This window comes from Blennius ocellaris, assembly GCF_963422515.1.
Source record: "Blennius ocellaris genome assembly, chromosome: 20".
NCBI classification, from domain to species: domain Eukaryota; kingdom Metazoa; phylum Chordata; class Actinopteri; order Blenniiformes; family Blenniidae; genus Blennius; species Blennius ocellaris.
The window spans coordinates 1,552,662-1,579,628 of record NC_137669.1 but is presented as its reverse complement, the minus strand read 5'-3'; the positions used below and the strand labels follow the sequence as shown (position 1 = coordinate 1,579,628).

The 26,967-nt window shown below is 44.5% G+C and overlaps 1 protein-coding gene across 2 annotated transcripts in view; it reads left to right on the top strand.

Moving 5' to 3' along the window:
- The window catches only part of enpp2l (ectonucleotide pyrophosphatase/phosphodiesterase 2-like), a 116,968-nt gene that overhangs the window by 41,218 nt on the left and 48,783 nt on the right, over nucleotides 1-26,967 (top strand). For both annotated transcript variants that reach the window (XM_080516461.1, XM_080516460.1), the window contains 3 exons: nucleotides 7,777-7,842; nucleotides 8,153-8,225; nucleotides 8,290-8,398. In XM_080516461.1, the coding sequence (XP_080372587.1) occupies nucleotides 7,777-7,842; nucleotides 8,153-8,225; nucleotides 8,290-8,398 (248 nt within the window). The remainder of the gene's footprint in view (nucleotides 1-7,776; nucleotides 7,843-8,152; nucleotides 8,226-8,289; nucleotides 8,399-26,967) is intronic.

The following is a 26,967-nucleotide window of genomic DNA, read 5'->3' as shown; positions in this document are numbered from 1 at the left end:
GTAGTGGATTACTTTCAATTGCAATTGATGATCAATACTGCTTTTACAGTTCAATATTCAACAGTGATGGTCACATTCATTCAGGAGAAGCAGTTTTCATACAAAGACAGAGCTCTGAAATCAGTTTGAAAATTCACAACAAACCCGTGCCTTACTGAAACAGGACATTTGTTAGAAGGATGCTTAGGTTTTGACTCAAGACAATGTATTGTGCTTTGATTCCCAGTTTCAGACCTAGTTTTATTTCCGGTTTGAGTCCAGTTCGCAATGGTTGGTGTAACATTGTGGTAATATATTGTTGTGAGCTGAGATCCCTTACAAAGACACATCTTCATCGGAGATTTAGGAAAAAGGCTTCTGTCACCGTGCACATTTCTGTCTTGTCCGTTTCCTGCTTTATTTTGCAGATTCATGCTGTTTCTCATTTCAGGCTCCTTGACGTCCCCTCCTCATGGGTGATTGCTGCGACCTGCCCTGATGTCTTTCATCTGTGCCTGATTGTGTAATTGTTTCCACCAGGTGACTGCTCTTTAAGTTGGGCTTCTGTTCTGTGTCTTCTTGGCCGTTTGTCTGTGTTGTTTCACCAGTCGGTCCAGACTTTTACTCTGTTTCTTGTCTCATGGTGTTTTTTGATCCTTTTTTTGCCCGACCAAAATTCCTGCCCAGCCCTCCTCTTACCTTCAAGATTTGTGACCCTTGCCTGCGTGACTATGGATTAGCTTCAGCATTTTTTGCACCTCCCTTTTCCCCTTATTGTCTAAATAAAATACAATATCTCGCAACCAGCTATGTAGGGTCAGTTTGAGTCCACACTTCACCCGTGACAGTACGAATTGGCCTGAAAAGAGAGTATATACGCCCCCTGGGGGGAAGGATACCTGGCAGGGGGTTGATGGCACAGTCGTAGGGATGGTGGGTTGGAACAGAGGAGGCCTGGTTCTTACTGAAAACATCCCTGAGGTCTGTGTAAACAGTTCGGAGCGTTAGCAAGGTCAGAGAAGTCCTGAACTGTTGAGGCCGAAGTCACAGTAGCAATGAGAGATGTTGTCCTGGATGTGTGAGACTTAGGGAAGCAGTGGTTGTCACAGTAGAAGACCCAGCTCAGCACCTGGCCCGTGTTCCAATTCGAATGGGGATTATGTTTCTGGAGCCAAGGCAATCCCAAGACAATAGGGGGCTGGGGGCACTTAACAATATGAAACTGAATAGTCTCCATGTTGGGTTCAGGGAAACTAACCTGGACTGGCTGAGAGTGATGCGTGATCTTGGTAAGCAGTCTTCCATCCAGGGCCCGTGCCTAATAGGTCCAGGAAGAGGAGTAGTTCTGAGTTGTAGCCTCTCAGCCAGCCTGTTGTCCATTAAGTTAGCATCCTCCCCGAATCCACCAACACTTCCTGCGACGACCATACAGAGGAAAAACAAATTGTTACTGGAATTACGGGTTGACTAGAGTGGGAATAAGTTGTGACAGGGCTGATAAGCATCGTTCTGTGCTTGCCTATCACTGGGCAGGCAGCCAGGTTGTGCCCACGTTGGCCACAGTATAGGCAGAGGCCAAGACGCAGATGGTCCTTCATGATGGAGGAGTGCCTGTTAAGGAAGGCATCATAAAGGGCAAAGGGATTCCACCCACTATCAGCACTAACAGAGTGAAAGTCTAAGGTGTACTCTGGCACAGACCGGGAGCTCTGACGAAGAGACACGAGAGCCCGGGCCACCTCTCTTTCCAGGGAGACATGCTGGAACACCTTGGACAGGGTGCTGAGAAAATCCCTGAGTGTGTCACACAGTGGAGGCTTGTTAGCCCACTCAGAAGCAGCCCAGGCTGCGGCTCGACCAGTCAGATGAGATATTACAAAAGTGACTCGAGATCGCTCATTGGGAAAGGAGTCAGGACAGAGTTCAAAATGTATCTCACACTGTGTCAAAAACGGTCGACAATCCCCCGAATCTCCAGAAAACTTCTCAGGGGAAGCGAGCAGATTCACAGGAGCAGCAGCCACTACAGGAGCTGAGGAAGATGCAGCAAAATTCTGAACCTGCCTTGTAAGCCCAGAGAGCTGAGCCCCATAGGCGGCGAGAAGGTGGTTGTTCTGAGTGGTGAGAGCCTGCATCTGCTCACGGAGCTGGGGTATCTCCTTTTGCTGGTGATCCACTGTAATCCAGGGAGCCAGGTGGTCAGAAGCGGTGTCGGCTGAGTCCATTGTGGCCAGTTGGTATTGTCACGGGTGAAGTGTGGACTCAAATGCTCGACACAGCTATATACTGTCTTTTATTTAGACAATAAGGGAGATAGGGAGGTAGAAAAAATGCAGAAGCTAGTCCGTAGTCACGCAGGCAAGGGTCACAAATCTTGATGGTCAGAGGAGGGCTGGACAGGAATCTTGGTCGGGCAGAAAAAGGATAAAAAAAACACCATGAGACAAGAAACAGAGTAAAAGGCGGGACCGACTGGTGAAACAACACAGACGAACAAGTAAGAAGACACAAAACAAAAGATAAACTTAAAGAGCAGTCACCAGCTGGAAACAATCACACAATTAGGCACAGGTGAAAGAGATCAGGGCAGGTTGCAGCAATCGCACAAGTAGGAAGGGAAGTCAAGAGCCTGAAGTGAGAGACAGCATGAATCTACAAAATAAATCAGGAAACAGACAAGACAGACAAGACAGAAATGTGCATTGGGATTAGTTTCAAATCACTTTGGGAAGTTGCTGGCAGTTTGTGACCTGTGATCTCCAACTAGTTCACCATAATTGTTGCTTTCACAGCCAAAACTTCTGTTTACACCCCAAATCAAAGTCATCATTCAATTCAAATAATTTAAACTTCATTTATATTGCACCAAATACAACACTTTTTACAGGTAGAAATTCAACTTGTCCACATGAGCAAGCGTCATTGATTCACTGGACACAAATGTATTTTAGTGGAAGAATCTGTGAGATCAATGAGAACAAATCTGATCTAACATGATTAGTACCATCTGTGAGCTAACCACGTATGGTGGCAAAATGAGGCCTCTTCAATGACATCTTTATTTTCTGGAGCCACGAGATGGCACCATCTGTTCAACGCATGTTCGAAAGCACACATCATTGCCAGTCAACCTCTGTCTTAAAACGAAGAGCACCATCTTGTGGAATCAAACATTAAAGACAGTGGTTCATGAGGCTTCATTTGGCCTCATTACTAACCACTTATTCTTGCATTATCACATTGCATCACAAGATGGTGTATTGAGTCCATTAAAAGAAACAGTTGAGAGATCAGAGACGTGTTTGCTCACTGTCACCTCAACATTGTGCAGTGACATCGTTAGGCCCGTGATGCAACAAATTTTGCTGGACAATATATTGTCTTACCAATTATTGCCAATAAATGATATTATTGTCAAAAAAATTGTGAGGCCAAATAAACCACAAATGTAATGACAATATATCAAAACTATTGCACTTTCAAATGCAATAACATTTTATTTCAAATTTTTTATCATTGTTATTGGAATGTCAAGAACTCTTAAATAATTTAAATACCATTTTTTCCACACTATAGAGTGCACCTGAATATAAGCCGCACCCGCAAAACCCTAAAAGAAAAAAAAAGTACATATATAAGCTGCACTTGACTATAAGCCGCAGGTGTCCACGTTGTAACAGGGCAGGTATTTCACTGCAGGAACATAGGGATTGTTCATATTTTCGTCAATTCCCATACATTTGTCTTTAATAGTGCTGGAAATTCCTGCACACAGTGCAGTGTTGTGCAGCTCCTGCGCCTGTTGCAAAGCCCGCAGACAGACAGAGACGCAGAGAGACACAGAGAGAGACATAGAGAGACATAGAGAGACAGATACACAATCACCAAGCGTTTTATCCCAATTGTAAAGTATTTTATCGGTTATTTGCTGATTGTGATTCTGAGGAGGAAGATTTCTCAGCCACGGATGCAGCAGTTTGACTTTACATGATGCACCTGAACGCAACATTGTGACGCAGTCAGCTGCTGGAGCTCCGGACCATGGGAAGCAGCACAAGACGAGCTCACGAAGAGCAGAAATATCACTTTTAAGGCAAGTTTTGTAGAAGCAGAGGTGCTAAAAACAGCATGTATCTACATGCAGAAGTAGAATCTGACAGCATGAAGCCCATTAACCCTTAAAATGCATAAATTAGCCACATCGTTGTATAAGCCTCAGAGCTCAAAAAGTTGGAAAAAAGTTTTGGCTTATAGTCCAGAAAATACGATAAATAAAACAAACAAAAACTTAAATAAAATCACAACCACAAACAATAAAATAGACCTTGGTTAGGTAAAAAACCCAACCAAATATAAAACCACACACACATAAATAATATTAAATAATGCAAACTCCCAGCTGGGAAAACTAGGTTAAGTAGTTATGTTTTAGGTGAGCATGTCCGTGTTGCCTTCCTGTTGCTCAAATTCTGTAAACTGGCTGGTCCATATTGATTGGCTCACCTTGTTCATTTGGTTTGAAACCCAAATATTCACACACCGGGCCGTGGCACCAGTCGCATTTCGGTTTGCAATCATCTTTTTCTCCCAATTTCTACCAAGGTACCTCGTAATCAGTGTTTCCACAGTTACCTTAAAAAAAGTAATTGGATTGCTGATTATTAGTTACTACTTTTAAAGTAACTTAGTTACTTTATGATTACTTGTTTTTAAAATAAACTAAGTTGGATTACAAACTACATTTTAGTTATTTTCAGCAGCTGCCAACAACACCCCCCCTGATCTCAACATAAAAATAACAACTGGGTTTACCAAAAACTGAGTTCCGATCACTGCCTGGCCTCCTGCTGAAACATATTTAACCTTTGACCTTCATCTTTTGTTGTACAGTAGAATCTGTGAGGATCGGACGCGGCAAGAGTGACATCCTGTACTGAGCGACACGTCACTGTGACACATATTTAACTGTTTACACATCGTAATGAGCAGCAACCTGCAGAATGTGAACAACGGACAGGTTTTCCTGGCAAATTTCAAACTGAACGACACTGAAATGGCCAAAATACTTGGGCTGAACCCGATTATTAGACTATTCAAGTCATGGGTTTTACATGATTGCATCCATACTACACTCCTGGTTCACTGGTTAACGATCCTGAAAATATCTCCACTTCCGCTGCCTGGCATTCTCCACTTTTCCGCAAGTAGTTTATGTTTCCCTTCAGGCGTTCTGAGCCTCTGGCTTTTTATTTGCTTTTAAATTGTGATTGTTCAGACGTGGAGACGGAGGATCTCCTCACACAAGCGGCCAGTAGCTCTGGAGCATGAGCGGTCGGTGCGTACATGTCACGCGTTCAACCGCAGAGGGTCGCAGCCTAGCGCACTGAGTGGATGACGAATTTGACGTCACACGTACTTAAGTTTCACTTTGCCTTAACAGCAGAGAACATGAGGCCCGTGGGCCAAAACCCACCAAGAGGCTCCAATCTGGTCCCACCAAGCAAGGAGGTTATAGAGGATTTATACTGTTTAATTTGACATTTTATTATATTTTTCACCAGAATGTTTAATTAAAATTGACTTTATGTTGAGATTGTATTAATTTTCCATACTAACTGTTTGATCTTGTAAAAATATAGACAATTTCATTCCATACACTGTGACCACAACAAAGAAAAACTGAAGTGTAAATTTAAAGGTTATGACAGCAATATTTTACCAGTCTGGTCCACTCAAGCATAAACTGGACTGTATGTGGTCCCTGAAGTACATTAAATCTTATTTAATAATTATCTTGTATACATATGTATATACATATTTATATTGTATACATCTTGTATTGATTCAGTTATTTGCTTTGAAATAACCATAACATATTTGGTGTTTGGTTTGTTCAACATCAACTGTTCCGACAATTTGTCCTTGTGACCAATCCCTCAGAAGAGAGGACACCTGTCTTCATGGGACACTTGACCTTGGATTGTAGGGCGTCCCTACATCAAATATTTTAATATATTTATAGCTGACTCATGGTTTTATTATCAGATTTTTACTATTACTGGTATTTATTTACCTGGAGGTGTAGTTTGCACTATTTATCTATTTATTTATATGCATGACCTATGCAACCTTTTAATTGCCGCCCAGTGCCCGCAAATGAAGTCTTTCATTGATTGATTGATTTATTGCAATGTTAAGGTTTATGGATGACAGTGACTGGGTCTAATTGTTTTGTGTCACCTGAACTACTGTTAGAGCGAGTTGGCCTGTGATTGGCTGAGAGTGGAGAAGGGGGCAGGTCAGTTAAGCGTGCAGACTGCATGCTGTGCAGCGGCCAGTTAGGTTTAAGCAGCTTTACAGACACGAAACTCGTCCTGCAGGACGTTACAACAGTAAAGCACAGTGAATTTCCAAACCATTAATCATGGTATAGAAATAGTAATGTGTTATATTACTCATTACTGAAAAAGTGGTCATATGAGAGTAATGGGTTACTAATTAAAGTGTTACTGGCATCACTGGTTATTAGGTATTCAAATGTGTACAAAATCTGCACATCTGTATTAGAATTTGTACATGTAATAAGATTTGTCAACATGTACAAAGATATTTGTAATTGAAAAGTCTGTTTTTAGCTTCAAATCCTGAAAATACAGACAACTCACCAGTCACGAGTCAAGCTGCTTCACAAGTTGCTGTTTTTTTTTAGGGACTTTTGCTAAAGTTCTGCCATGACAAGATTTGAAGTTGTAATGCCTGGGTAATTACCCTGAGCTCAGGCTCACAGGCTCCTTCATTCTAGCCACACACCTCTGACCTGCCCTGTACCTCAGTAGGTGCAGTCAGGTGGTATGCAGCAGAGTTTTTGAGCATACGCCACATTGCGGGGCAGGGTATAGACAAGCTCAGCCTCGACAAACAATCAGCGCATATCTTGAAATAAGCACTGTACCAGTGACAGTATATGTCATTGTGTCATGAGTGATAAGTAATGCATGTCTCCTAGAAATGACCACACATTCACAAATATTTACTCTCGCCCTAACACAGTGGTAACAAACAGGTCTTTGGGTAAACATGTCACTTGTTATTACAGCCCCCTGGATTTTCATTTCGATAAACTTACTGCTATTATAGGGCTGCTGTAGCCTCATAGAATGATTAAATTCAATTAATACTCAAATACTTTGCTTTCACTATGAATGTATGGATCATTTGACTTTCACTGGAACAATCGCAGCGTTGGTGGACTGCCATAATTAAGTAGCCTGTGAGCCTGAGCTCAAGGTAGTAAAACCCATGAATTACAACTTTGAATCCTGTCAAGAGAGAAGTGTTGCAAAAGTGGCTGTAAAAAAACAACAAAATAGCCAATTGTGTAGCAGCTCAACTAGTAACTGGTAAGGTGTCTGTATTTTCAGGATTTGAAACTGGAAACAGACTTTTACAAATATATTTGTATGTATTGACAACTCTTTATACACATTGAAAAATCGTATTGCATGAAAAAATTTGAATACAGATGAGCAGAGTTTTATACATTTAAATACATAATTACAGACAGACAAATTACGAGATGACTTTTGTAGATTCAGGTTCACATTGACAAATTCTTTTACACACTGATAACTCTGATTTTGGACAGATGGCTTAAAATACAGACAGACACTCTCCATTAGGTTTGGCTCCAGTCCAAGGATTGGTTGGTGATGATGAAGATGATGAAGAGGATACATGGACCAGGGTTGGTCTCTGGAAATTGCTCCATGTTTCTGTATCATGTAAATGTGTTTTCAGGGTGATTCCTCTGGAGAGACGCATTTTGACGATCCTGCACTGGCTGCTTTTGCCCGACGATGAGAGGCGAGTCTGAAAAAAATCTCACACACTCTTTAGTACTGTTTTGATGGGAGTGTCTGGATTCTTTCATACTAATCAGTGGGAGTTCCTACTGCTTTTTCCAAGACAACTTCTACTTTCAATCTCCATCACTTCTTCAATTTTCAATATGGTGTTTTTGGTTTAAGTGAGAAACTCATGTCTCTTCTGTACTTCCTGGAACTTCAAGCAGCCATACTGGTTTTGCAGTGATGAGGAGGAAAGTGGCTTGGAATGGGATAAATGTTGAATCATCTCTAATAGCGGAGCTTCACTCAGTTCTGTTTCCTCTCAGGCCCTACGTCTACGCTGTTCACTCGGAGCAGCCCGACACCTTCGGCCACCGCCTGGGGCCTCTGAGCAGCGAGGTGAGTGTGGCGCCAGAGACAGTGGAGTCTCCCGAACACTCCTCACCACAGTGTGTGTCCACAGCTGGACAATCCTCTGAGGGAGATCGACAACATCATTGGCCACCTGATGAATGGACTCAAGCAGCAGAATCTTCATCGCTGCGTCAACGTCATCATCGTTGGGGACCACGGTATGAGTCCAAAGCTCACATCCGCCGGGTCTGAGGATGGAGGGCAGGCTCCTCATATCCTCCAATCTGCCCAGAAATCCCTCCATTATTTCTCTGAAGGAACCAAACAGGGCACTTTCTGCTGATGGTTTGGAGTTGGTCTTCATGTCAGTCGATGATTTTCACCTTGTTCACCTAGATACACGAAATGTTCTTGTCTTTTTTTAATGATTTCTTTTTTCAAAGTTTTAATAAGAGAACGGAACAATATATTAAGAAATCCAACTTTAACATACCAAAACAGAACAATGCAGAACAGTTTCAGCTCAGAATCATGGGCTGAGCTTGCTCTGGCTTATCAGAAAAATAGAAACAAACTGTCATATTTCTGTGTTGCATGGATTCACAATAGTCTATGAGGGAGGTTGAACAGAGCGAAGGGCAGGAAGGTGTCTGCAAAGGTCAATCGACCTTAGGAGGGTGTCTCTCCAGTGTAAGTCCATCCATCCGTCGCAGTATAGTAAGCAAATCAAGGGTAAAGGGAGTGAGGCATTTTCTCAATTCTTTTATACACAATAGCCATTTCAACCAACACTTCTCATCTTTGTTATCACACAGTCTTAAAGTCCGAGTGAAATGTAACACACTACTTTGCAAACAATGACAGTTGTGGTACTACTTCTAAGGTTCCTCCAACTCTGCCCCACCACTGTTGTCGCATAACAAAGTTATTTGAATTTTGAATCTCCAGCCGACGAAATCGGGGGAATCCTTCTTCGTGGGCGTGACGTCAAGAGATGTGCAGATCTCCATCTGTTGTGTTTATATCGGCTTGTTTCCCTCTTAAATATCAACGTTTTTACAGTGTTTTGAAGTTATAGTCGGCGTTTAATGAGCCTTGACGAAAGATTGAGCCTGGAAGGGACCAGAGGGAGGAGAAAAGGAGCACAGGCGGCGGGAGCCACTAGCTCGGGCAGCTAGTAGACGATCAAGTAATACCTGGACTCGTCTTCGGTGATTCCGCGCAGTCGGAAAAGCGCTTCGACATGATCCAGGAAGCCGGGTCGTTCTGCCAAAAGTCAGGAAGCCTCAAAGCCTCAAAGGTGAAAACTGGCGGCTGCTGAGGCGAGGAGACGAGGACGAATGGAGGACGAAGCGTCTTCTGCTACCTCAAACATGTTCCAGACGGGGTCACCGATGGCAGAACCACCTTCTGTGTCTTCTTCATCAATCACTGGGTTTGAAATGCCCGATGATGATGAAATATGGTTAAATTCAGCCTCTTCGTGGTCAAAACTCTGATCCACCATAAAGTAAACACAACTTGGGCGTGTGCACAACTCGTGATGTCACTCTGTTATTGTCAGAAGCTCCGCCCTGCAGAGGAAATACCGACGTTTATCAGCTATTTTGTCGCAGATTGCCGTGTTTTAACATTTTACCCTTCAGCCAGTTGACATAAAAATGTCCCTAGAATCGTGGAGCCGAATTTTCATTTCACTAGGACTTTAAGGAAAATGTCAGTCTTTTCATTTCGTATAACTCTTACTGTGGCTGTCCATTCTGTCATTGTTGGTGTTTCCCTGCTAAGCCAATTCTTTATTATGGATTTCTTGCTGGTTATCAGCAGTACTTTCAAAAGGTACTTATGCTGCAAATTCAGATCCGATTGTAGAATACATAAATATACCATTTGAAAGTTATATTCAATGCCAAAACCAAGAATTACTTTTATTTGTTTGACTACTTTCAACCAGTAATGTTACGGCTTGTGGTGCGTGTTGGACCTGTTGGGATTTCTTACCTCATAAGGATCACGGTGTACCATTTATGTTGTGTTTGGCTATTGATAATGATGAATAATTATCGAAGATATTTATTAATTATGTTATTGAAAATTTTTATCTGATGTGTATCAGATACCTCTGGAGCACCACCTGTCTTAACAGGAAATGATAACCAATTCAGTTCTATCAGTCTCATAAGATATACTAAACAGTTCATCAGGAATTTGAATTAATAGTTAAATTAATTACAATTACCAGAATTAACAGTAAAGCTTGAAGGATTTTGGAGTTCTTGACACAGAAGAGTCGACATTTCATTCTCCTTTGTGCTCATTAATAAAACAACAAGTATGATTCCAAACATTACATTTACATTTACAACAAATAAAACACAAATTCTAACTACCTGTATACAGTTGTGTGTGTGTGTGTGTGTGTGTGTGTGTGTGTGTGTGTGTGTGTGTGTGTGTGTGTGTGTGTGTGTGTGTGTGTGTGTGTGTGTGTGTGTGTGTGTGTGTGTGTGTGTGTGTGTGTGTGTGTGAGACGTGTGTGATGGAGCTACAAAACAAGATGCAGGATGATCCAGATCCTGATGAGCATGTTGCTTAAGTGGGGTGGTCTTTTGTAAACAGCACATGGTGGTGAAGAGAAGTCTTTTGGATTAGGGTCCGATAGGATAATGTGCTAACATATATTGATAATGGTTTTGAATTTGATTTTGATTGATTTGGTCTCTACCAAGAGGTGAATATGGGATAACACAGTGGATTTTCGGCTCCTTTTCGTCAGCTCTGGTCCGTGCAAGGCATTGTTCTTGTGTTCTTGTGTAACAGAGTCAAAATGATTTTGTGCCGCAGAAATCCATCCGTTTTTGTATTGTCTCTGTTTGAAGCATTTGACCAGGACATCGGCTTGTTCTTGATTGTCTGTGTCAGAACTACAAATGCTCTGTTAAATTGAGAAATTGGTAGGCTCTTTTTGAGTGGTAACGGGTGAAAAGATTTCCCATATAAAATGGAGTTTCTGTCAGTGCTTTTACGATATAGGTTGGAATCCAGTTTGTTGAGTCTCTGTACATTAAAATGTCCAAGAAGTTAATCTTGTATGAGTCGTATTCCACTGTGAACTTCAAATTACAATTAATAGAGTTCATAAAGTTGTGAAAGTCCTTGAGGTGTGCTTCTGTCCCTTTCCATATAAAAAACATGTCATCAATGTACCTTTTCCAGTTAGACAGGTGGTGCACGTATGGGTTACAATCTTGGTTGAAGATGATGTTGTGTTCGACGTATCCGATGTAGAGGGATGCAAAGCTGGGAGCTATTTTGGAGCCCATACTCGTGCCCAAGATCTGGAGATGCGTAGTGGATTCAAACATGAAAAAGTTGGAAGACCGAGCAATGTCCAAAAGGTCAACCAAACATTTGGTACTGGGTGTAAAGTCTGTCATTTGGTTTAAAAAGAATTCTGTGACCTGTAGACCCCCTTCAAATGGGGCATGTGTGTACAAGGACTTGATGTCCATTGTTACCAGGAAACATTTCTCAGGTGCCTGAACAGTAGCTGGCACTGTAATATAAAGAGGCCACATGCTCCTATCTCCCTAGCGTCACGCTCTGGGGTGGGGACACGAGGCAATCATGCTGTATAATCGGGTGATGAGTGAGGAAGTGGAGCTGCAGTGGTGAGAGGGGCAGATGGAGGAGTGGAGGGAACACAGACCTGATCCAGTTGGGAGGTTAGACAAGAAACTTGTGTTGTTAAGCTCCTCATAATGTTACCGATGTCCTGAGAGGACAATGCATGCTGTAAAGTTTCCGGGTCAACTGGGTCCATGGAGGCCAGATTGTTCTGTTATGGCTTGCGGTGCATGTTGGACCCAAAAGGCGACAGGAGACAGACTGCAGTGACGAGAGTAGTTTTTAATAGTAATTTGTGGATCACAGAAGTGGTTTGAGTCCAAGTGTGTGTGTCAGGTAGCAGAAGTCCAACACTGGAGCAGAACACACTGAGTCTGCACAAGGGAGGAAAAAACAAGACTTAGCACAATGAGGTCGAAAACAGCACAAAGGTGAGCTAGCCAAATATTGTCCCACTTTGATAAATGAATCAAGAATGATCCAGAGGCTTTATGGATGGAGAGGTCATCATTGGGGAATCCAAGATGGCCAACAATATGGCTGCTTCCTTATGATCGGCAACAAGCTTTAAAAATGTTTGCGAGTGCGATTTGAAATTTTAATAAATCAATGTATTATCATAAAATTAGCCTCCCACTGATCTCTGGGCTCTAATAGAAAAACTACAACTATTTCTGAAAAGAAATTAAAACGTTGCTATTTGAGGCAATAATGTATTACTGGAAAACAATTATTTACAATGAAATGAGGCAGAATTATTTCAGAATCCTGATATAATGGTATGAGCGTTCACTCTATTGGTAATTTTTCTTTATCTTCAGGACAACATAGAAAAGTGTCTCATCTAACCCCACTCTTCTCTATTCTAAATTCTGCATTACATTTACATTTCACATCACTGCACCTGTTGTTTTATATCCCAGATTGTTGCTGAGCCACGTAGCAAATGTTTATTCTGTATACACTTGCTTGCTGTGTACACTTGTATACATGATTGACAAAGCTGCCTAACGATCTCTGAACCTATTTCAGCAAGACACTACTGCTGGAACCACAACTGTAGAGTCCAGCTACTAAACTGATCTGCCTTCTTCATTCATCCAGTCATAATGTGTGGTGCATTAAGCAAAAACAAACTACAAGAATGGAGAGTAACTGTAGGTTCTTCAGCAGGAAAGGAGTCCATTACAAACCTTCAAAAATTACCTTTGACAGCTTTAAATGAATATGACCATCCATGAACCATGTCATTGTTCATTATTTATATACAAGCACAGGCCACTTTGATAGAGAAAATTCACATGAGAAAGTGTGAGCGACTGTGGAAAGGAAAAACTCCCTCTAACAGGAAGAAACCTTTGCAGAAACCAGAGTCAGAGCCGGCAGCTTTTCTGCTTGCTGGTTGTGGTGAGAGGATAGAGGAGAAGACAGACAGATAGAATGATAAGAGAGAGATCCACTCTGTGAAGACTGATGGGGACAGGAGGCTTCAAACCTCCTTCAGCACCATTATCAGACATCTGGCAGGGAGTTTGAGAGCAAAGACTACAGGAGAGAGAGGCAAAAGTTGTAATTTGCCGTGTAGTAGTGGCAAATAATTGAATTGAATTGAATGGCATTTATTGTCATTGTACCTGTTGTACAACGAAATTGCATAGAAAGTTTGGGGGAAAGAAGGACACAAGAGGTGAGGAGAGGAGGAACAAAAGACAGATTACATACTGTGCTCTGGGGAGTTCCACGCTCACATCCAGGAGAGTTGAAGACAAAACACCAGCCTTGGCGACTGGGTGTCTGGGAATCTGAAATGTAGATTAGGTTTGTTTTCGTTCAGGCGATTCAGCTTCATCTGTCGACCTTGAGTGTCTCTGGTCTTCATGCTGCTCCAATATTGGCAAGAATTTTAGCTTCCCAACCGAGTTCTAATATTCTCCAAGATGGTTCCAATTTCACATAAACGTTCAAGAGTCATGACTTGCGTACACTTGAGTTTCTATTATCACATGAGTCTGAGCGTTCAAAGCTCGGCACATCCATCAGTGACGATAGGCAGCCTTCCCAATGCAGCTGCTAGCGTCTTCTCAACTTTGATAGATCAGAAAGCCTCCAGCTTCAATCAGCATCATGAATCCCAATTTGTAGATGTCCTCCACATCCTCCATGGAAAGAATGGCCAAACACAGGGACCTCCAGGAACCTCCAGGACCTCCAGGAACCTCCAGGACCTCCAGGGACCTCCAGGAACCTCCAGGACCTCCAGGAACCCCAGGAATCCAGCATGTATCCAGCTGCAAACATGCCATCGGGACATGCAGGCTCTCCTTTGCCCCATCGTCGTGTCGTAAAAGTTTGGTCAATCGCATTGAGAGACCAGTTGATCAATTCCATGGTTCCAGTTAAATTCAGATGAGGTGTGAAGAGAGTCTCTTGTTAGATCTGACATGAGACAGTACAGGACGGGAGCAGCAAGCGGGGGAGACGAGGGGGAGAGGAGAGGGGGAGAGGAGAGAAGGGAGAAGCGTCCGCCTTCACCGAGAGCTGGAAGAAGCAGGCAATGACAGAGAGAGAGAGTTTTGGAAAAGATTTTCCTGAATAGAAATTGAGTGCTTTACTTGTACTGTGGTTTTGATTCTTTAAAAAACAAAATCTGTGTTAGACACCTGATTGGTTACTGAGTTTTGATAGTTCAAAACTTGTTAAGTGCAATTTATATCTGTTGTGTATAAGATTGTAGGGATTTATTACCTCATAAGGATCACTATTTATGTTTTGGTTGGCTATTGATAATGATTAATAATTATCGATGATAGTTATTAATAATGTAATTAAAATTTTATCTGATGTGTATCAGAACCTCGGAGCTCCACCTGTCTTAACAGGAAATGATAGCCAATTCAGTTATATCAGTCTCATAAGATATACTAAACAGTTCATCAGGAATTTGAATTAATAGTTAAATTAATTACAATTACCAGAATTAACAGTAAAGCTTGAAGGATTTTGGAGTTCTTGACACAGAAGAGTCGACATTTCATTCACCTTTGTGCTCATTAATAAAACAACAAGTATGATTCCAAACATTATATTTATTTACAATGAAAACAAATAAAACACAGATTCTAACTACCTATATACAGCTGGGTGTGTGTAGGTGCATGTGTGTGTGTGTGGAGAGAGAGAGAGAGAGAGTTGGAGGGAGTGTGTGTGTGTGTGTGTGAGACGTGTGATGGAACTACAAAACAAGATGGCGGATCACAAGAAACTCCATTCCAATGGAGGTTGTCAGAGAACAGGAAGTCTGTCCTGAGTCTCGGCCATGTGCTGATAGCAATGGAACAATAGAAGCTAGCCACAGCATCTGCTTCTGTGTGTCTCTGCTAAAGGACCATTTCTAGAATGAGTTGATGTGAATGAGACTTCTTTTGTAAAACGTCAGGAGTCGTCAGATGGTGTTCAGTTACTGTGTGATGTTGTCTTTGATGTGATATGTGTAGGATTGTGAGTTAACTAGTTAGTAAAGCAAAGATTAGCATGCAGACCCTGTGTCTGTGGCAGAGCTAACGTTGGTTTACAGGTTGATAACGGCTCCTAATATCATTATCTATAGAACTCAATCACTGTAACAGAATCAACACATCTTCATGAAAGTTAAACAGTTCTATAGCATCAGGTTTAACTAATCTCAGGTAAAGCCCAGTTGTTGTTCCCACTTCCTTGAAGGAGTTCAGTTGTTGTCCTGGCTGGAGGGAAGCTGGTGTCTTCTCCTGTAGTTAGCACCTCCTGCTAACTGTGGTTGCTGGTTCTGCAGGCTGAGGAGAAGAAGATGGAGTTGATGTTTCAGGAGTCCTTCTTTGCAGCTCCTGGTTGTTCCTTTGTTCAGACTGAGGAGCTGGTCGCTCAGGTCTGTGATGGTTTTCCTGCTTGTTCAGGAAAAACACAAAGAAATTCTGTGAGGGTCCCTGGTCCCGTCCTGGAGGAACCGGTTGGTTTCCCTGGAGAGCAAACTGTGGGCACTGGTCTCCGGTCCTGGGAAGGTCTCCCCGGAGTCTTCGTTGCAAGAGAGGAGTGGAGGCCCCTGCTTGCAGGCCTCTGGTGTTAGCTGTGTGCTAACGCTGGATGAGCTGCTCTCCAGCAACTCACCTCCTCAGAGTGTAGTTGTGCAAGAGAGATGGAGGCTGGCTGAAGCCTTTTATTGAACGTGTGAATTCAGAGGTGTCAAAGCCTGAGAGCTTCAACCAATCAGTGACTGGCTGATTGCATGGGGGAAGAGTCTTGTGAGCAGAAAGGGGGGGGGGGGGGGGGGGAGAAGGTCCTGCGGAAGCCCTCCACCCCCACTGGGTGTGATGGTCAATCACATTCCTGGGTCAGAATTCATGTCATGACTGCGTCTCATGACAAATGAAAATTGTCTCTAATCAAAAAATGAACAAACTTTCTGTGGTCCTGTGAGATCCCAACAAGATGTAGCACTGAGCAGACATTCTATTCTTTCTTGTCTTTGTTTTATATGTTTGCTGGTGAAGTAACCGAAAAGTAACTAAAAGTACTCTGGTATGTTACTTTTATATTTTAGTACTTAGAGTAAGTTACTGATTATATAAAAAGAAAAAAATTCCCCTCTCGCCCTCCGCGGGCGGTCACCTGTTTTTCTATTCCAAGCTCGGGTCCTGTACCAGAGGCCTGGGAGCTTGAGGGTCCTGGTCCTCTATCAGAGGCCTGGGAGCTTGAGGGTCCTGGTCCTCTACCAGAGGCCTGGGAGCTTGAGGGTCCTGGTCCTTTACCAGAGGCCTGGGAGCTTGAGGGTCCTGGTCCTTTACCAGAGGCCTGGGAGCTTGAGGGTCCTGGTCCTCTACCAGAGGCCTGGGAGCTTGAGGGTCCTGGTCCTCTACCAGAGGCCTGGGAGCTTGAGGGTCCTGGTCCTTTACCAGAGGCCTGGGAGCTTGAGGGTCCTGCGCAGTACCTTTGCTGTTCCAAGTACTGCACTTTTCAGGACTGAGATGTCCGAGGTTGTTCCAGGGATCTGCTGTAGCCACTCCTCCAGTTTGGGGGTTACTGCCCCGAGTGCTCCCATTACCGTCAGGTGCTGGGGAACCAGAGCACCTTGATGACAAATGGGCTACTGGAACAAAGCACAGATGGATGAGGTGCGAGAACAAGGCTCTGTTGAAATGCTACTACTCAAGTAACCTTAGTCAGAGGGGTTACATGAAAAGGATGTGGGCTGAATGATTACTTCAAAACCCACAGTTGACCGCGAAACAACTAATATATATATATATATATAGCGGAAGAGCTGATCCAGGTTTTTCGGGAACTCTGGTGATTAAGATATTTGTCCTTCACATCCTTCCCTTCAGGTCATCACATCTTCCTTTTAGATCATCCACCTGTTTAGTGATCTCGACTACGGTTGTTTAAATCATCACCACTTCATCCGACCAGGCCGACAGCCCCTCTTCCACTGCTTGCACGTCCGCTTTCACCTTGTTCACCTCCAATCTAAATGTGGCTATGCTGTTAGTAATCTTGATTTTTAGCCCCCGTATTTCCTGTGTGATGGCAACGAAGTTAGAGCATTTATCAGCTCTGATCGTTAAGATATCCGTGATCTGGATATCTTGTCCATGGTGAAGCCTTGGCTGGTTTTGGGGAGACCTACTCAGGGCCGCTTGAATTCGTCACCGAGGAGGTGGGCTTTGCAGTCACGGATCTGTCAAACTTGTATTCAATCAATCAACTTTTATTTATGTAGCACTTTCTATAAAACAAAGTAATACAAAGTGCTTAACATGATTTGAAAACAGTGCAAAGATAAAATTGATAATTAAAAAGCAAATGAACACAGGCACACATGCAGACACACATATATGAAGACATGCCTAGTGATATGAAGACGTGGCAGGGCACCGAGGACTAAGGTGAGGAAAGGGCCGCATTTTGGGCCGTCCACACTGGGGGCGGCACAACTTCTACCCACAGGGGGCGCCGCCCCACAGACCCCCCCCTCAGCCAGGCAGACCAGCCAATCCCACCACATACGTGGGGGACCAGCCAGGTGCTGGAGAAACCCACGGGACGGCACCACCAGCGGAGAACCTGCTCACCACCAGTGTAGTGACCCCTAGAGGAACCACTAGAGATTAAAAAAAATTCAGTTAAGAAACTAATAAGATTAGAAAATTAGATAATGGCTAAAGTAGATAAAAGATAAATAAATTGATAAAATACATATCTGAATAGGTATATAAATCTATAAAAACATACACATAAAAATCAGTTAAAAGCCTGATTAAAAAGGTGAGTTTTTAACCATTTTTTAAAAACCTCAATGGACTCTGCAGCCCTGAGGTTCCCCGGCAGGCTGTTCCACAAACGGGGGCCATAAGAGCTGAATGCAGCCTCCCTGTGTGTCTTGGTTTTAGGTTGAGGGACAATTAAAAGGCCCGCGCTGGAGGATCTCAGGGCCCGTGAGGGTTGATATGGTAAAAGCAGGTCCGATAAATAGGAGTGCAAAACCATTAAGACACTTTAAAACTAATTAAAGAACCTTAAAATCGATCCTGAAGCGAACAGGGAGCCAATGCAGCAATTTTAAAATAGGCGTGATGTCGGCCCGCCCTTTGGTCCTCGTCAGTACTTGTGCAGCAGAGTTATGTAAAATGTGTAGTGTTGATAAAGGTTTCTTGGGGAGCAGGGCATTACAATAGTCAATCCAACATGAGTTAAAAGCATGTATTAGCACCTTTGTGCTTGCCTGAGAGAGAAGTTGGTGGACTCTGGCGATGTTCTTCAGATGATAAAAACCAGTCTTTGTGACATTTTTGATGTGTAGGATAAAATAAAGCCAAGTCAAAAGTTCCGCCCTGTCACGGTTCACTCTCAGAGACTCGGGTGCGGACAGAAACACAGCAATCAGGAGTACTCTCATAACACTTTAAGTGACGAGGCAAAGAACTGAAAACCAAAATACCAAGGACCCAGCGGGAGACTAAGGAGCACACTGCCCGGAATGAAGCGGCAAATGCAGAATGGCGTGGCTGGTGCTGGAGGACACGGGAGGTGGCGTTGTGCTGAAGCCGTTGGAGTGGGCCAAGAACAGAGTCACAGACAGGAGCTTGGTGCAGCAGGGTGGGTCCGGTATGTTGGTAGTTTTACAGTCCAACACCGAATCTTCATCTGATGCCCGCTTTATAGAGAGAGAGGTGAATTGTTGAGAGAAGCCACACCCTGCCGCAGGTGAGAGCACTCAGGAAATCAGCACTGCACTCCTCCACACCTCACACAGCATGCAGCACACGCCCACCTAGGAAAAAGGAAAGGAGGGAGGGGGAAGGGAAAAATGCTGCCACTAGGCAGAGCCAGAGGTGGAGGTCATGACACGCCCAGGTTCTTTACATATGAAATTGGTTTAACATCTAGCAGTTTTGGTAAAAGTTTCTCTCTCTGGCATTCGGGACCTACAACTAAAACCTCTGTTTTGTCCTGGTTGAGCTGTCGGATGTTTGCTGCCATCCATGACTTAATGTCTAAAATACAGTTAAGAAGGGCATCAATCGGCCTTGTGTCATCACAAGCCACATACAGCTGTGTGTTGTCAGCATAGCTATGAAAGCTGACGCCATGTCTCCTGACGACATCCCCAAGGGGCAGCATGTATAGATTAAAAAGGATTGGGCCTAAAATCGACCCCTGGGGAACCTCCATAGCTGATTTCATGGGTTCCTGAGGAACGTGTATCCAAATTTACAAAGAAGCGTTGATCTGTGAGATAAGATCTGAACCACTTAAAAACATTACCATAGATGTCGACAAGATTTCTAAGTCTATCTTGTAAAATGCCATGATCAACGGTGTTAAAAGCAATGCTAAGATCCAAGAAAATCAAGACTGTGAACAGTTGGGAGTTTTGATTAAACCTGAGTCATTTAAAATCTTTAAAAGGGCATCTCTGTGCTGTGGTTCTTCCTTAAACCAGACTGATGCAACTCCAAAATGTAAGTAAAAAAGTATTTAAATGTTTTAAAACAATTTTAGTGGACCTGCTTAACCAGGGACTGAATGGACTGACTCGGGAGAACAAGAAGATCAATGAATCCATCTTGGATCTTCAAAGCAGGAGTATGCGGGACAACCTCGTCTTCGTGGGACTTTCAGAACTGGAGGAAAAAAACATGGAAATATCGCTGTGGGGATTCATGCAGGAGCACCTGAAGCTTCCTGTTGACAGGGAGACAACAGGACAACCAGTGCCCGTGGCCCATTGTCACGAAGTTTGAACATTTGAAGCAGAAAGAACTGGTGAAGAGCCGCGGCAGGGAACTGCGAGGGACGCACTTCAGCATGAACGACCAGTTCCCGAAGGAGATCTTAGACCGTCGCCGCTTGTTGTTTCCCGTGAGGAAGAAGCTCATCGCTGAAGGATCCCGAGCCGTCATCACAGTGGACAGGCTCTACGTCAACGGCCAGCTGTACCGGGACCCCGCTGTCACCCCCTGGCTCTACTGATGGTCCTCATAAATGAGTAACATCCCCTCTAACACGCGCACACACACACACAGCCGCACACATCACAGGTTTACTCAGGCCCAGGTAAATATCGAACAGCAACATTCATGAGCATCATGAATGATTAAATAAGGCGAAAGTAAATAGTATCACATTATTAAAATACACAATGCTAGCAATGTTATTATAGTGTTAATAATCTTGAACTTGCACTATGAATGCTGGGATATTTGTATGTGTATGTATATATGTGTATATGTATATATATATAGGTATAGATATTTACATGACTAAAAAAAAACCCCAACTAATGTCACCTATGAGTTTGGGATTGTCTTTTTTGGGATTTTGGTTTCCTACTTTCTATTTCTATACCACCTCCCTTGATTTAATAGCTTTCCACTGTTTTAACCACATTAATACCACGACACCACAATCCAACTGTCATGAGATCACACACTCATATATCGGCAGACACACACTCCCATGTTTAAATAACCAGTCAGAATTAGGAACCTTATATACATGCGCATGCACGCACACACAGACACCACAGACACACACACACACACACACACACAGAGATACATACGCGCGCACACACACACACACACACACACGCAAACATTAGAAAACGCACTTAGAAGATAAGTGTAGCTAGGAACATGTTCAGATTTGTCACCTGGAATGGACACACAAACAAAAAGACAAAAGGTTTTGAACACCTGGATAAACTAGAGGCAGACATTGTCTTATTACAAGAGACACACACACCTTCCACAGGACATCACAAACTGATCTCACCACAATTCCCTCACACACACTCAGCTGGTTTTAACTCCAAGCAGAGAGGCGTAGCTATATTAATCAGCAATAAAAAGCAATTCTCTCATAAAGATACAACCATAGACCCAGAGGGAAGATTTATAATTCTTCATATCTCTCTTCAGAACAGAGAGATGTGTATCACAAACATCTATGGCCCAAATGTTGATGACCTCCTTCTATCACAACTTCTTCACCAGCCTCTCAACACTCTGATAAAACAGTGATAGTTAGAGGAGACCTCAACATAGCCTTCTACTCAGCAGTGCACCAATCCTATTCATGCTTAGATTACTTTCTGGTGAGTAAAGCAGTGATTAAAGGCACCTCAGACACACAGATTCACCCCGTCACTACCAGTGACCATGACCTGTCACTATGACGTCACTACCAGTGACCATGACCTGTCACTATGACGTCACTACCAGTGACCATGACCTGTCACTATGACGTCACTACCAGTGACCATGACCTGTCACTGTGACGTCACTACCAGTGACCATGACCTGTCACTGTGACGTCACTACCAGTGACCATGACCTGTCACTATGACGTCACTACCAGTGACCATGACCTGTCACTATGACGTCACTACCAGTGACCATGACCTGTCACTATGACGTCACTACCAGTGACCATGACCTGTCACTATGACGTCACTACCAGTGACCATGACCTGTCACTATGACGTCACTACCAGTGACCATGACCTGTCACTATGACGTCACTACCTGTGACCATGACCTGTCACTATGACGTCACTACCAGTGACCGTGACCTGTCACTATGACGTCACTACCAGTGACCATGACCTGTCACTATGACGTCACTACCAGTGACCGTGACCTGTCACTATGACGTCACTACCAGTGACCGTGACCTGTCACTATGACGTCACTACCAGTGACCGTGACCTGTCACTGTGACGTCACTACCAGTGACCGTGACCTGTCACTATGACGTCACTATCAGTGACCATGACCCGTCACTATGACGTCACTACCAGTGACCATGACCCGTCACTATGACGTCACTATCAGTGACCATGACCCGTCACTATGACGTCACTACCAGTGACCATGACCCGTCACTATGATGTCACTACCAGTGACCATGACCCGTCACTATGACGTCACTACCAGTGACCATGACCTGTCACTATGACGTCACTATCAGTGACCATGACCCGTCACTATGACGTCACTACCAGTGACCATGACCCGTCACTATGACGTCACTACCAGTGACCATGACCCGTCACTATGACGTCACTACCAGTGACCATGACCCGTCACTATGACGTCACTACCAGTGACCATGACCTGTCACTATGACGTCACTACCAGTGACCATGACCTGTCACTATGACGTCACTACCAGTGACCATGACCCGTCACTATGACGTCACTATCAGTGACCATGACCTGTCACTATGACGTCACTACCAGTGACCATGACCCGTCACTATGACGTCACTATCAGTGACCATGACCCGTCACTATGACGTCACTATCAGTGACCATGACCTGTCACTATGACGTCACTACCAGTGACCATGACCCGTCACTATGACGTCACTACCTGTGACCATGACCCGTCACTATGACGTCACTACCAGTGACCATGACCCGTCACTATGACGTCACTACCAGTGACCATGACCTGTCACTATGACGTCACTACCTGTGACCATGACCCGTCACTATGACGTCACTACCAGTGACCATGACCTGTCACTATGATGTCACTATCAGTGACCATGACCTGTCACTATGACGTCACTACCAGTGACCATGACCCGTCACTGTGACGTCACTATCAGTGACCATGACCCGTCACTGTGACGTCAGTACCAGTGACCATGACCCGTCACTATGACGTCACTACCAGTGACCATGACCTGTCACTATGACGTCACTACCAGTGACCATGACCTGTCACTATGACGTCACTATCAGTGACCATGGCCTGTCACTATGACGTCACTACCAGTGACCATGGCCTGTCACTATGACATCACTATCAGTGACCATGACCTGTCACTATGATGTCACTATCAGTGACCATGACCAGTCACTATGACGTCACTATCAGTGATCATGACCTGTCACTATGACGTCACTACCAGTGACCATGACCTGTCACTATGACGTCACTATCAGTGACCATGACCAGTCACTATGACGTCACTACCAGTGACCATGACCTGTCACTATGACGGTCACTACCAGTGACCATGACCTGTCACTATGACGTCACTACCAGTGACCATGGCCTGTCACTATGACGTCACTACCAGTGACCATGACCAGTCACTATGACGTCACTATCAGTGACCATGACCTGTCACTATGACGTCACTACCAGTGACCATGACCTGTCACTATGACGTCACTACCAGTGACCATGACCCGTCACTATGACGTCACTACCAGTGACCATGACCCGTCACTATGACGTCACTAATAGAACAATCACCCTCCTAGTAGACAATGGAGATTTAACACTTCACTGCTCAAGGATCAAGACTTCCTCACATTCTTTAAAAAACAATGGACAATCTTTTTAGAAACTAACGATCTGCCTGGCGTTTCTCCCAGTGTCCTCTGGGAGACAGTTAAAGCTGTCATGAGAGGCAAAATCATTTCTTACTCCTCACAAAACCAAAAAGGAAAAAGAATTAGAAGATAAAATCAAGACCATAGAGACAGCTCATGCTGCTTCCAATGACGACGTTTATTAACGGAGTTAAGGAATGTAAAAGTGGAGTTGAATGAAATAATTGAACACAAAACACAATTTCAACTACAGAGATTATGCTGAGAGAACTTTGAACATGGCAATAAATCCAGCAATCTCTTAGCCAATCAGTTCAAATTAAATAAAGAAAAGTGCACAATCCCCTCAGTTAAAACTCAAAATGGTGAAATCACTTGTGATCCTCAAAAATAAAAACTACTTTCAGAGAATTTTATAGAAAACTTTATTCTTCACAAATTGAGAATTCACAATCTGAACTAGAGACTTTCTGAGCACAGTTGACCTCCAAAATTAAAAGACGAACAGATCCAAGGCCTAGAAGCTTCCATCTCAGTAGAAGAACTGCATGAAGCTCTCCAGCACATGTCTGGTGGTAAAGCTCCAGGACCTGATGGTAAAGCTCCAGGACCTGATGGTAAAGCTCCAGGACCTGATGGTAAAGCTCCAGGACCTGATGGATACGCTACAGAATTTTACAAATGAACTGTGCAAATATCAGTCTTCTTCTAAAACTAGATACAGATCCTACGCTACCATCTAGCTATCGCCCGATATCACTAATCAATGTAGATCTTAAAATAATTAGTAAAACATTAGCAAGCAAAATAGAAAAAATTACACCCCACATCATCACCCTGATCAAACTGGGTCATTAAAGGACGACACTCCACTAACAACACACAGATTAATTAATCTTATAGACCACTCCACTAACAACACACACAGATTAATTAATCTCATAGACCACTCCACTAACAACACACAGATTAATTAATCTTATAGACCACTCCACTAACAACACACATCCATCCATCCATCCATTGGCTACCGCTTTATCCGGGGCCGGGTCGCGGAGGCAGCAGTCTGAGCAGAGTTGCCCAGACTTCCCTCGCCCCAGACACTTCCTCCAGCTCCTCCGGTGGCACCCCAAGGCGTTCCCAGGCCAGCCGAGAGACATAGTCCCTCCAGCGTGTCCTGGGTCTGCCCCGAGGCCTCCTACCGGAGGGACATGCCCGAAACACCTCCCTCGGGAGGCGTCCGGGGGGCATCCGAAATAGATGCCCGAGCCACCTCAGCTGGCTCCTCTCGATGTGGAGGAGCAGCGGCTCTACTCCGAGCTCCTCCCTGGTGACTGAGCTCCTCACCCTATCTCTAAGGGTACGCCCAGCCACCCTACGGAGGAAGCTCATTTCAGCCGCTTGTATCCGGGATCTCGTTCTTTCGGCCATGACCCATAGTTCATGACCATAGGTGAGGGTAGGAACGAAGATCGACCGGTAAATCGAGAGCTTCGCTTTTTGGCTCAGCTCCTTCTTCACCACGACGGACCGATACAACGTCCGCATAACTGCAGACGCTGCACCGATCAGCCTGTCGATCTCACGCTCCATCTTTCCCCCACTCGTGAACAAGACCCCAAGATACTTAAACTCCTCCACTTGGGACAAGGGCACTCCACCGACCTGGAGGGGGCAAGCCACCTTTTTCCGGTCGAGAACCATGGCCTTGGATTTAGAGGTGCTGATCCTCATCCCAGCTGCTTCACACTCGGCTGCGAACCGTGTCAGTGCACGCTGGAGATCCAGGCTTGATGGGGCCAACAGAACCACATCATCCGCAAATAGCAGAGATGAGATCCTGTGGTCCCCAAACCGGACCCCCTCTGGCCCCCGGCTGTGCCTAGAAATTCTGTCCATATATATGATGAACAGAACCGGTGACAAAGGACACCCCTGCCGGAGGCCAACGTGCACAGGAAACAGGTCCGACTTACTGCCGGCAATGCGAACCAGACTCCTGCTCCGGGAATACAAGGACCGAACAGCCCTCAACAAGGGACCCCGGACTCCGTACTCCCGGAGCACCCCCCACAGGACATCTCGGGGGACGCGGTCGAATGCCTTCTCCAGGTCCACAAAACACATGTGGACTGGTTGGGCAAACTCCCACGAACCCTCAAGCACCTGGTGGACAACACACAGATTAATTAATCTTATAGACCACTCCACTAACAACACACACAGATTAATTAATCTTATAGACCACTCCACTAACAACACACAGATTAATTAATATTATAGACCACTCCACTAACAACACACACAGATTAATTAATCTTATAGACCACTCCACTAACAACACACACAGATTAATTAATCTTATAGACCACTGCCACCACAATAAACAAAAGGCCATTATCACCTCCTTGGATGCAGAAAAATGCTTTTGATTGGCTAAATTGGACATTTATACTCGCTACATTACGGAAATTAGGATTTAGACAAAATGACCTCTCCTGGATTAAAACATTGTACACCTCACCCAGTGCCTGTGTTAAAATAAATGATCAAACTTCCTCAAGGTTCAATCTTGAGAGAGGCACCAGGCAGGGGTGTCCACTCTCACCATCTCTCTTTGTAATTTTTATCGAACCGTGCGGCAAACCGTGTGGTGCTGGGGGTGGGTCCTCCCTCTGCCTCCCTCCCCCCACTGGGGCAGGGTTGGCCTCTGCTGCCGTGCTCCGGCAGTGGGGCTCCGGATTTGGATGGACAGCTAACTGGATGTGACCCCCAGGGCCGTTAACATGGGAGATAGTCCGGGGGTGTGTGTGTGCGTGTGTGTGTGTGTGTGTGTGTGTGTGTGTGTGTGTGTGTGTGTGTGTGTGTGTGTGTGTGTGTGTGTGTGTGTGTGTGTGTGTGTGTGTGTGTGTGCGCGCGCGCGTGTGGTGGGGGGGTGGATGTGAGTGTGGGGGTGTGCGTTCTATATATAAGTATGGGTGTCGTCTTGCGTGACTATGTTTGGGTGTTTGGGAGGGTTGTGTTCCCTAACCGCTGGCCTCCAGCCGGGCTCGTGCTAGCCCATGCGGGTCTTAGATTCCCGCCCAGGTCCTCTTGCGGTGCCTTGTCGGGTAGGTGTTGGTCCCCGTGTTCCAGGCCGGCCACTCAGGGGTGGGGTGGGGCGGCGCGGGGGGTCCAGCTGGGCCAAGGTCCTCGCGATGGGGGGACCTTCTTCCGCTCAGACGTGGCACTCCCGGAGGGGCTGGGTAGTGGGACTCCCTCCCTATTCATGGTTG